This window comes from Anthonomus grandis, chromosome 12 (genome assembly GCF_022605725.1).
Source record: "Anthonomus grandis grandis chromosome 12, icAntGran1.3, whole genome shotgun sequence".
Classification (NCBI taxonomy): domain Eukaryota; kingdom Metazoa; phylum Arthropoda; class Insecta; order Coleoptera; family Curculionidae; genus Anthonomus; species Anthonomus grandis.
This window is the reverse complement of record NC_065557.1, coordinates 12900238-12912249: the sequence shown is the minus strand read 5'-3', so window position 1 is coordinate 12912249 and position 12012 is coordinate 12900238. Positions and strand designations below refer to the sequence as shown.

General features: G+C 32.3%; 1 protein-coding gene across 6 annotated transcripts in view; it reads right to left on the bottom strand.

The window, feature by feature from the left end:
- Positions 1 to 721: 721 nt before the first annotated feature.
- Positions 722 to 12012, bottom strand: part of LOC126742704 (uncharacterized) — a 35640-nt gene continuing 24349 nt past the window's right edge. For 2 of the 6 annotated variants that reach the window (XM_050449485.1, XM_050449488.1), the window contains exons 2-6: positions 5236 to 5481; positions 4895 to 5184; positions 2229 to 2388; positions 1870 to 2169; positions 722 to 1325 (exon numbers count right to left, since the gene is read on the bottom strand). In XM_050449485.1, the coding sequence (XP_050305442.1) occupies positions 810 to 1325; positions 1870 to 2169; positions 2229 to 2388; positions 4895 to 5184; positions 5236 to 5481 (1512 nt within the window). In that variant the 3' untranslated portion in view covers positions 722 to 809. Of the gene's footprint in view, positions 1326 to 1869; positions 2170 to 2228; positions 2389 to 4894; positions 5185 to 5235; positions 5482 to 6347; positions 6540 to 9515; positions 10194 to 11327; positions 11628 to 11686; positions 11847 to 12012 lie in introns of those variants that run through there. The other 4 variants (XM_050449482.1, XM_050449486.1, XM_050449487.1 and 1 more) reach the window with 3 other exon arrangements.

Here is a 12012-nt window from a genome sequence, read left to right as displayed (position 1 = left end):
ATACTTCAACTATCCTCTCCTATATTAAGCATTACATACAAATTCAAATAAAAAATTATTCTTGAAATTTTACTTTTAATGTATACGCGACTGTCCTACACCTTAATTGAAAAGACCAAGGTTAAGGAATTGTTTTTAGTTACCTCCGAAATATTAAGTATGGATAAGAATAATCCATTTTCTTACACACCACACATTGACGAACCATGATAAATGTCTTTAAAAAAAGTTTTATGAACAAAAAACACTAAAAAGTACGAAAAACGCTTATAACCAAATAAATTCATTAATAGTATTAAACCGAAGTTATTTTTTCTTTTTCAGCATTCGGTGTCATTTTTATATCCACGAGTTGAAAATAGCTTATCATATCTTCAAATATTTGAATTATTTGTTTATTTTTTTTCAGGCATTTAGAACTACTATTTGACTTTTTCTTCATTGATTGCACTTTAATATGAATTTTAAGTCTAATTTATGTTAGTTCTATCTTTTCTATAGTTTCTATTATTTTTTCTTGCCCTTGTTATCAACCTTCCAATATGTTAAATGTGTATCGCCACAGTCTCTCCTTTTACTGCCCTGGTGCATGCTTACTGATGAAGTGTAACAAAACTGCAGTTACTATGCCTACAATTACTTAAGTTTGCTTTATATTTTTTGATTTTTGCTTAATATGCTTACAAAAAGTACTTTAAAATTTGAAATAAAACTCTGGAAATAAGCATATACTTTTTATTATTATTTATATAACAAAATATTCCTGGTCTAAAAAGGCAACGATACGAAAATAAGATATTCAAATAAACTTAAACAATACCCTTTTCAGTAAAAATAATTTTCTTTAATTCGGACACGGCAATTTTTTCACTAGCAGCTAACGGAAACTTTTCAAAAAATTTAACGCCATCTAATTTATGGAACTCTCCCATTTTTTCTACTACAAAAGCTGATAGCTCTTCTGCAGTTGCCGTTTTACCTGGTTTCAGGACAACACAAGCAAAACTACGGTTCCTATCTTCGTCGTGTGGCACACCGAAAACTGACGATTCTTTTACAGACGGATGTTGGGAGAGACATTCTTCAACCAAAGAAGGGAAGACGAATCCACCCTTGTGCTTAAATGCTGCGCTTAACCTATCGCAGAAGTAAAAGAAACCTTTGTCATCATAATAAACGAGATCTCCTGTTTTGAGAAAGCCATCTTCATCGAACTGTTCTTTGCATGGCTTATTGTAATAACCTAGCATTCGGTATGGGCTTTTTGTATAGAGCTCACCTTTCTGATTGGGTCCTAGTAGCTTACCGGTATTTGGATCAACAACCTAAAATTCATATTAGTTACTAATAGGTGTACATTTCGAGAAATGGTTAGGAAATTATAAGACTCTTCGTTGGAGTTAGAAAACTTAAAGTAATACATAGTTATAAAAAATTCATATATTTATATAATATTCGTAATTTGCTATTAATCCTATATATCAACAAATATAAATAAGACATAAAAAATAAAACTTTATAGCTACTTATTCACCACAGATGACGGTTGTTAAAATTGATAATATATCAAGCTTTTTTTCTTATGAGCGCCATACTGGATTATACCAGATTTAAATAGATTGCGTATATGTGCAAAATAAATTGGACAGTGATTATAGTAACATAAGTAAACATCTAGGAAAAATCTTGAGCAGCATTTTGTATTCAAGGCAAATGAAGTTTTCTTACTAATATGACCGTGGAAATTATAAATGTTTTGTGATTCTTGAAAAAGAAAATCATTATTTTCTAGTCTTCCAGAAGTCGTTCGTGCTAGATTCCTCATTTCCATTTCCACATTCCTACTCAAGTATATAATAAGTTGCTTACCTTGACTTCGAAATTATTAAAAATCCTATTCCCCAGAGATTCGGAATAACTATTAATAAAATCTTTATCCGCCTTTTCATCAAATGTGATAGGCCGTCCACATTGTTCGGTGGATCCATAGACTCTAAAAATGGCCGCGTTTGGAAATATTTTTTTCAACTTTTCAATGAATTTAGGATGCACATATGATCCACCAGTACATATTTTCTTAACCTTTGATAAGTCGTATTTTTTATATACCAATTCTTCTACGGCACATGTAGCTGTTAATATTCCATAGGATAGGTAGGCGCAAGTAATCTGTAAAAAATTAATAATTTTAGGCTTAATTTGCTAATAATAATATTTCATTTATTTACTTCATAATTTTCAAATATCTCTAGAAGTTTTTCAGCGGGAACGTTTGGCACAGCAATGATTGGACAAGCGTTAGTTATGCTACTGGCGAGTAACCAGGCGGAAGAAACGTGACAATACGGAACGAAAAGGAGAATTGGTTGGAAATTTGAAAAATCAAATCTAAAAATAATATAAAAAACAATATAACATAAATAAGTATAATGTCATCTCATGTTCATTTACTTTATTATATTATTATATTTTAGCATTTTTTTAAATTTTCCTTACTTTTTATCCACTATAAAAGTAAAAACCTCTAAAAATGGTCCAGTGTTAATTATATACTCTAAAAATTTCATGTATGGCAATTTCACACAGAAGAGTCTATCTTAAATATTATTACGCATCACATATTAGAATAAATTCTTACTTGTGACATTTTTCAAATTAATTTATGAATTCCAAATTTATCTTTATCTAAACGGAACTAATTTTTTAAAAAACTATTAAAATACAGGGAAAATGTGAAGACCACTCTTATGGTTATATATCCTATCTTACTTGTGTATTGCAGGGAAAAGACATAGCTTGGGCAGTGGGTAGGTTTAGCCTATATAAGGCTGTGGGGTCGAATAGAATCATACTTATAATGCTGAAAGAAGGCCTCGAAACTACACTCCCTTGTATGTTCTATTAGCATGGAAGGCGGCAGATTCGGTCTTTATCCCAAAACCGGGCAAGAAAGACTAACGCTAACCAAAATCGTTTAGGGCAATAAACCTGACGTCATTTCTAATGAAGACTATAGATAGGTATATAACATAGGAGATTCTAACAGAATCACCACTACATAGGTATCAGCCTGCTTACATGAAAGCGAAGTCGACGGAAACGGCGCTTCACTCTGTAGTAATCAAATCTGAAAAAGCTATTGAGAACAAGGAAATGGTACTTGCTCTTTTCTTCTCTGACATGGAAGGACCATTTGATAGGGCAACAACAGATACCATCTGCTACGCCCTTCTGACCAGGTCACCAGGGGTACTCCAGCAGAGGTACCGGCTCACAAGGCAGTTTTCTTTCGCCACACCTTTGGTGTCTGGTGCCAGTGTCAAGCAAACTCAGACGATAAAAACTAGTGATGATCACAGGAAAATTCTTGAACATAGTCTGTGAGTACATACAAGCGGCGTACAGGATGGTGAAACAGTGGTGTCAGCTAGTGAGCTCATTCCCTTTACTCAGAGGCGAAATTTGACAGGCTTTGAACTTCCTAATATCTATCAGACTCGCCTAATATTGAGGAGCAAGTAAAATACTTAGAAGATATTTAGACAATAAATTAGTAGCGATGGCACTAGCCCTAATATGGCAATTACTGCGAACAAAGCGTACAAGATAGGGTCTAGAGATCTGGAACTCCCAGGCTGAATTGAAAGGGAGGCCATGGCGGCGCCTAAGAGGATGATGTATAACGGAAAATGATGCAATGTTTGCTTATGGTAAGGCCATATGACGATAGCTCTCAGGATGTATAAGGACATCCCAATTCTCACACCCAGAAGTACTAAAAAGCGAGTGGAAAACTGAGGTTAAAGAAAGGTTTCCGAGTGAAAATCCTGAAATAATGGTTCATGAATGAACGGAAAGCAGCATATCAGCCGGAGCCGAAGTGTAGCATGAAAACCAACAGGAAGTGTTTGCTATTCTTTAAGTAGCAAATAAACGGAAAGCTTTGAATGACAACGAGGGGATTTGTATTTACTCGGATGGTCTAGCTACCCTCAAGCCCCCAAGGAGTGCAGAGACGCATTTGAAAGAATGGCAGCACACAATAAAGTAAGGACGTAAATGTAAAAATGTAAATGTAATGTAAGCCTTAAAACACTAGGGTGTTGAGGGCAATGAACGGGCAGACGAACTAGCAACACTTCACAATAAAGTTCGGTCAGACCCTTCCTAGGTCCAAAGCCGTGCCTCCTCCACCTAAGTGAAAAACAAATTTCTGAGAAACTTAATAATGCGGCCTATAAAAAAACAAGACTTGGCAAAAGAATGAAGGATTTAGACAGGTCAAAGAGATGATACCAGATCTTGCAGGCTCTAAAGTAGATAGGGGATGAAAGACTTGGTAAGAATCCTAACTGGGCATAACTGCCTAAACACGCATCTACACCTTTTTGGTATAAGAGAAGTCCGCTCTGTCTAAATTGCGGTAGAGCATAGGAAACTTTATACCCATTTTTGATAGGTGGAGTCGCCTGAGAAGTAAAATTTTTGGAGCAACGACTCTCCGACAGGAAAATCTTAAAGATATGGACTTGGACAATATGCAAGTCTTTGTTAAGAGGATGGGCCGACTCAGTGAAGATCGTGCATTGGATGATCTGATTCTGGATAAAACTGAACTGAAATAAAAAATTTGAACAGTGTTTTTACTGAAATTAAAATATTCTAATTCTAACTACTTCTTCGTCTACTTCTCATTAAAAATTAGAATATTCATTAATACGATTAATTCTTAGTTATGATGAAAGAACAATCTTAATTGTGATAAGCATCTCAACATCTATAAGAGTTTACATAGCAATATGAATTGAGCTAAAGCCAATTGAAATTAGATGGTAAAAAAGCATTAGGGTTCTTTACTTTCTTAGGGAGAACCTTAAACACTTTTTTTACTTACTGGAAAATATTGTTTTCCATAGTAGATAAAGCTAAAATTGAAAAATGCGATATACAAATCGGTTTAGGTGTGCTGGTGGTTCCGCTGCTAAATATAACGAACGCGCAGTCATAAATATCAACTTTAACTGGTGTAAAATCGTTTTCTTTAGGGTTGACGGTTGTGGCTATTGAGTCCATCGACCTGCAGCCTTCCGCTTTACTTCCCATAACATATACTTCGGGTTGTTCTTCAGAAGTTTTCAGTACTTCCTGTATAACATGCAGTTTACTGTCCATAACAAAAAAAGCCTAAAATATTTAAATGACGATTCATTTTTTTTTAAATAAAGATTTGTTTACCTTTGGTTTTATTTGGGAAATCTTATAACGAGCATCATACAGTTCAATATCAGGAAGTACCTCAACAACAGCAGCACCTAGCAAAAAGGCCGCAAGCGCGGGTATAGGCACATCAAAATTAGGATTTCCACATACTATAATCATATCTTGGGGTTTGACACCTAAATTTTTTAGATCCAGTGCAACCCGAATGGCACGTATTTTTGCATCTTCGAAAGTTTGTATTTTTCCAGAAAATCCGTCAATCTAAAAAAAAATAAGTTATGCAAATTTATGTAATGGGTAATTTAAAAAAAAAGGACTTAAAAAGGTTTTTATTATTCTAGTTTTGTAAAATTAACATTTTTTTTTTACTTTTTCTTACTACGGCACTCCAATGAGTGATTTCTTATCCTAGGCTAACTCCATAGTTAAGTGTTAAATTATTTATCCAATTCTAGTGGTGAGTCATATTCAAAGAATTTTTATTGTCGTATATTGTTAAAACATCTCGAAATAATAAAAAAGAGGACTTTCCATAAAATAAAATGCCAATTTTGTTTTAGAAGTGATGCATTAGGTCATTAATAAGGTTATACATAAATTTCCACACCCAAGATCTTTGTTGGTTGGCCGATGTATTGCTGAAGGTGCTAAGGTGTGACATTTCTAAAATGCTATATTTATTTAACCCAGATTTAAATAGAGTAAGTTAACAGATCATAGTGTGTGTAGAAGTCCATGCATAGAGTAGTTACCTATAAAAATTAAGCAAGGATATTGTTTTTGTCACAATAAAATGTAAATAATCCATAATGCACTCATCTAATCACCTCTTCGGTGATTTTGGCTATTGTAATAGCCATCGTCAGATACAAAACAAATAAAACACATCACAAGTACCTTAAAATTCATACAAATGATTTCATGGTTTTGAAATAATTAATAAAACATAATAAACAATAGTTCTATATTTGATGATGGCTATCACGATAAATAAATACTAAGACCCTTGTATAGAGTCGCACTAAAAATAATAATAATTTTTAAAATAAAAATCGTAAAACGAAAATAAGTAAAATTGCTAGTTATTACATAATATTTTTAATTAACAAATATATTTTAATTTTTACCTGAAATGGCTTAGATCCATATTTCTGAGCAGTGGCCCAAAATTGTTCTCCAATCCCTTTATTTACTCGATCTTTCCAAACTGGTCCTTTAAAAATTAAAGTATCAATGTTTTCCATTATTTTTCCACTAATACTGGAATCCAGTTAACCGAGAGTGATAACACGCGAGATTAAATTAAAATTCTATTTTTATATAATTTGTTGGGATGATTTTATAAAAATGTGAGTACGTTATCTTGTTTCAGGTTTTAATCATAAAATTAAGATAAAACATACATTTATTTATTTTGGATGCACAAGTTAACAACAAGAGGTTTATAGCATCATGTATAAATTTATATGCCAAAGACTTAACGCTCAATTAGAATTTTTTAGATAAGCTAAAAATGCGTAATTTAATATCCCAAGTCAAATAACTGAAATCTCAAAAATAAACACGGTTTCAAACAGCATTTTGACGTTGTACCTACTAACGTCTTACGTAACGACCTTAGCAGATTTTAACTGCCATATTATAAAACCATGTACTGACCTAAACTGTCGTTCTACAAGCAAATGTTTAGTGAATATTTACAAAAAATAACATAAACATGGATAACTCTCTTTATTTCATCATTGCTGCCAAATTAAGCATATCGATCTGAATATGCAATTAAATAAAATATTCAGGAGAAAAGGTTAAGCTGAAGTGCCTTATAGACCAATACCTGCATATGATAGATTCCTTGTGGCTGTGTGGTGAATCTTATATAAGCGAGACAAAAGGCCTCTCAGTAAAAATCAAAGAACCTGAAAGTGGACATGACCGATGTCATAGTTAGTCCAATAAAATCACCATGTTTACCGAACCGTACCGGACTGGAAAATATAAACATTTTTACAGAACCGATAAGGGATCTTCCCTCTAGCTTGATATTATCAAATATAATAACACTATTATAACAATATTATATATAATATATGTTCTTCGTCATTCCGGAATGACATAAACGAAAACACTGCACGACATCTCTGGAGACGCATGGAAGGTTAGCAAATCTTCCAGAAGTTTTAGACAGTGTTCGGCCGAGTATATAAGGAGCCCTGTCGTCGCTGGCGCTCAGAGTCACTTGTCAATTCAGTGGAGTAAAGTTCGGAATATTGTCGCGATATTTAAATCAGACAAAAATAATTGTAAATAAATGCAGTGAAAATAAATATTTCTAGTAGTCGTTAAGTGATGGTGTTTCCTCACCTAAAATGTGACAAAGTTTCAATTAACTTGGGATAGATGCATGTACTTTAAAATATTTGTTTTATTATTCTGATCATTTTGAATCTTATAAATCTAAACCTTAACTTGAATCTTATAAATCCTAATACCATGAAAATGAGGATATTTATTTAAATTTTTGCTTGTATTTACTTAACAAATTCAATTAAAAACACTTATAGTGTTTCCACATTAATAGGTACAACCATCTATAAAAATCAAAATATAAATGATTTTATGAGGGTTTGTAATTAGCAAGGGTTTATATAGTAAAAATAAGGAACTCTATATATTATTCTATCATAAACACAGACGCACAATTCACAATAATTCGGTTTTGGGAAACAGTAAACCAAATAGTTTAAATAAGGCTGGTGAAGCATTATACGGCGAAACCTATATCGCCTGTTGCAGACGATATATCCAAGCGTCGTTTACAAATCGCCAAAAACTAGGCAATCCGCTATAGTCACACGTCAGACGTCAGCGTCACCAACATTACCTTATTTAATATATTTTTTGTTGGCAACACTAAAAATGTTCAGAGTGACCAACATGAAAAGGACACAACCACTATAAAAATGGCAGCCACCAGGCAGTGGTAATTTTTAGGTATCGTGACCATATGCATTAGTAGTCCAGGTATATTTATTAAGCTCGTGTCTAATCATGTATGTCATGTATGTCATCAATGTCGGACAATGTATAACATTGCCTTGCAACTGGTACTATTTTACAAGTGCCACCAGTTTTCTATTGGGTCGTAGGGTCTCTGCATTAACTGGTAAGTAGACAGATAGGTACCAGGATAATGGTTTTCTTTTGCCGGTCAACTTCCAGGGTGAGTTTAGCTACTGTAAGATCCGATGTACAGAAACGAGATAGAGGTTGGGGTATTCAGAATTCTTGAATTAGTGCTATAGTTTTCCGCATGACATCAAGACGGTAGCATAATATTGCCGAAGCAACCAAGCTGTGATGGAAAGTACACTGAATTTTATTTACCTGACACAGCTTCCTCCAGCATCTTGGCCAAAGTTGTATTGATTTTATATCTCCTCCCCTTGCACAGGTGAGATATTTATGTGCCCCATATTTGTGAAGAGAAAAGCATTCAATGATGTCACAAGAAGTGTGTTCCGAATTGCGTAAACAGTACCCATGATCTCGGCATCTAAAGCCATTTTTTAGTTAATCCCAAGAACTTATGCCTCCTATACATTACAAACTATTTTTTATTTCAGGCTTTATATCGTCTGGGCTTTGGAGCGGATATCTCGCTTAACTTCTAAAAGTTTATTTTTGTTTTCAACATTGGGTATTATTTTTATATCGAGGAATTGAAAATAGCTTATCATATCTTTAATACCTTTTAATTATATGCTTATTTTATTTCAGGCATTTAGAATTATTTAAAATAAATTATTAATAAATATTAAAATAAATGATTTTCTTTTAAATTAATTGAAATTTACTGCATTTGAAGTCTAATGTATGTTACTTGTATCTTTTTTATAGTTTTTTTTCTTTTTTATATTTTTTTTAAGTTCCAAAGAAATATTTTTTTGGGTTATAGATGAAATATCCTAATGGAGAAGCCGCCACTGATATTACTTAACTTACACTATATTATTTTTTGTCAAAAGTTATTTCGCCCTTAAAGAATTTAATTATGAAAAAAATACAACAAAAGTAGAGAGATAATATTGAAAAAAAATATTTAAGTCTTTTCGGGCTGTTTTCAGTGTCTGTCGAGAATATTATTAATAAAATGATAGTCATTATTTTTTACTTGCCGTTGTTTTGGACCTTTCAATATGTGAAATGTGTATTGCAACAGCCTTCCCTATACTTCCCTGGTGGCGCTCTGGTGCATGCTTACTAGTGAAGTGTAAATAAAACTGCAGTTACAATACTTATAATTGCAATTACTTCTAATTTACTTTATATTTTATGATTTTTGCATAATATATTTTTAAAAAAAACTATGGAAATCTACATACATACTTTTTAATAATATTTATATAATAAAATATTTCTGCCATTAAAAGGCACAAAAATAAAATATTCAAATAAACCTAAGCAATACCCTTTTCAGCAAAAACAATTTTCTTTAACTCGGATACGGCAATTTTTTCACTAGCTGTTAACGGAAATTTTTTGAAAAACTTAACGCCATCAAGCTCATGGAATTCTCCCATTTTTTCTACTACAAAGGCTGATAATTCTTCTGCAGTTGCCGTTTTACCAGGCTTCAGGACAACACAGGCAAAACTACGGTTTCTATCTTCGTCGTGTGGCACAGCGAAAACTGATGATTCTTTTACAGACGGATGTTGGGAGAGACGTTCTTCAACCAAAGAAGGGAAAATGAAACCACCCTTATGCTTAAAGGCGGCGCTTAACCTATCGCAGAAGTAAAAGAATCCTTTGTCATCGTAGTAAACGAGATCTCCTGTTTTGAGAAAGCCATCTTCATCGAACTGTTCTTTGCATGGCTTATTGTAATATCCTAGCATTTGGTATGGGCTTTTTGTATAGAGCTCACCTTTCTGATTTGGTCCTAGTAGCTTACCGGTTTCTGGATCAACAACCTAAAATTTATGTTACTAATAGGTGTACACTTCGAGGAATGATTAGAAAATTATAAGACTATTCGTTGTAGTGAGTAAACCTTAAGTTGAGTAAACCTGAGCTGAGTTTAAGTTTTCTTTAAAATAGATAACGAATATAGTGTTTATTGTTTAACGGCAAAATACAGCGAAAAGGGGTTTTTTCTGTTTAAATCAAAAATATTAAAAAATATTATTAAAATGTAACGACATTTCAACACATTGTAATGTAAAAAAAAACAGTTAATGCAATAACTGCCCGTTTTGGCATTTTTTTTTGACATGATTATGCACCTCAATATAAATGTTGGCGTACGAAAAATGTAATAAAGGTTCACGAATATATATATGATATTCATTGTAAAAAAAATGACTTTATATTTTATTAAAAACTGATAATGCTCCACCATGAACAATAAAGTATCAAAAAAACCATTTTGTGCTTTTTTCATACCATATTAAAAAAAGTTTTAATGTTATTATGACCAGAGTTTCAGTTTTTTTTTAAATACGGCTATGTAAATATTCTTAATTTGCTGTCGATCTTGTGTATCAAGTATCGTGAAAAATACATTTTTGTTAAATTGGAGCACATTTGTGCTTATTTAAATATGGCAAAAACTCAAAATTTATAAATTCCTTGACATTGAAATCAAACTTTTTATAACTACTCTTTTGTGACACATGATGGTGATTAAAATTGATAATACAATGTTTTATCTTAAAGTCAGCGTCATTAAGTTTATTTCCTTATGAGCGCCGTATTGGATTATAGCATATTTAAATAGATTGTGCATATGTACATAGAAATAAGAAATTTCACAATGGTTAGAATAACCTAAGGAAACATCTAGAACAAGTTGTGGAGAAAGGAAGCCCATAAAATAGAAAGCCTTACAAACAATACACTAAAAGAAGTATTTCAAATTAATGATTAGGTTATGTAAGAGCATTCTGTATTTAAGACAAATGGAGTTCTTACTAATCCAACTTTTGAGAAATATAAAAATTTTGTAATTATTAACAAAAATCAATTTTTTTCCAGTCTTCTTAAACTTCTCTATGCTAGATTCCTCATTTCCACATTCCGGCTCAAGTATATAATGAAATCCTTACCTTAACTTCAAAATTATGGAAAATTTTATTCCCCAAAGATTCAGAGTAACTATTAATAAAATCTTTATCTGCGTTTTTATCAAATATGAAAGGTGTTCCACATTGTTCAGTGGATCCATAACCTCTGAAAATGGCTGCGTTTGGAAATATTTCTTTTAACTTTTCAATGAATTTGGGATGTACATATGATCCACCAGTACTTATTTTCGTAACTTTTGATAAATCGTATTTTTTATATACAGATTCTGCTACCGCACATGTAGCTGTTAAGATTCCATAGGATAGGTAGGCCGAAGTAATCTGTAAAACATTAATAATTTCAGGTTTAATTCGATAGTAATTAAATTTTATTTATTTACTTCATAATTTGCAAATATCTCTAGAAGTTTGTCAGCGGAAACCTTTGGCGCAGCAATGATTGGACAAGCATTAGTAATGCTGCTGGCTAGTATCCAAATGGAAGAAACGTGGCAATAGGGAACAAATAAGAGAATTGGTTGGAAGTTTGAAACATCAAATCTAAAAAAATTGTGTAAAATTAATAAAAAAATGCCATCTGATCTTCTTTTACTTAACCATTTTTATTTCTTTTCTTTAACCATTATAAAGCACAGTTGAGATTTTTGGTACAGCTCTATTGTAACAAAGAGAAATTTCAAGAAATAAATTTTTAATTTTTTTGAAT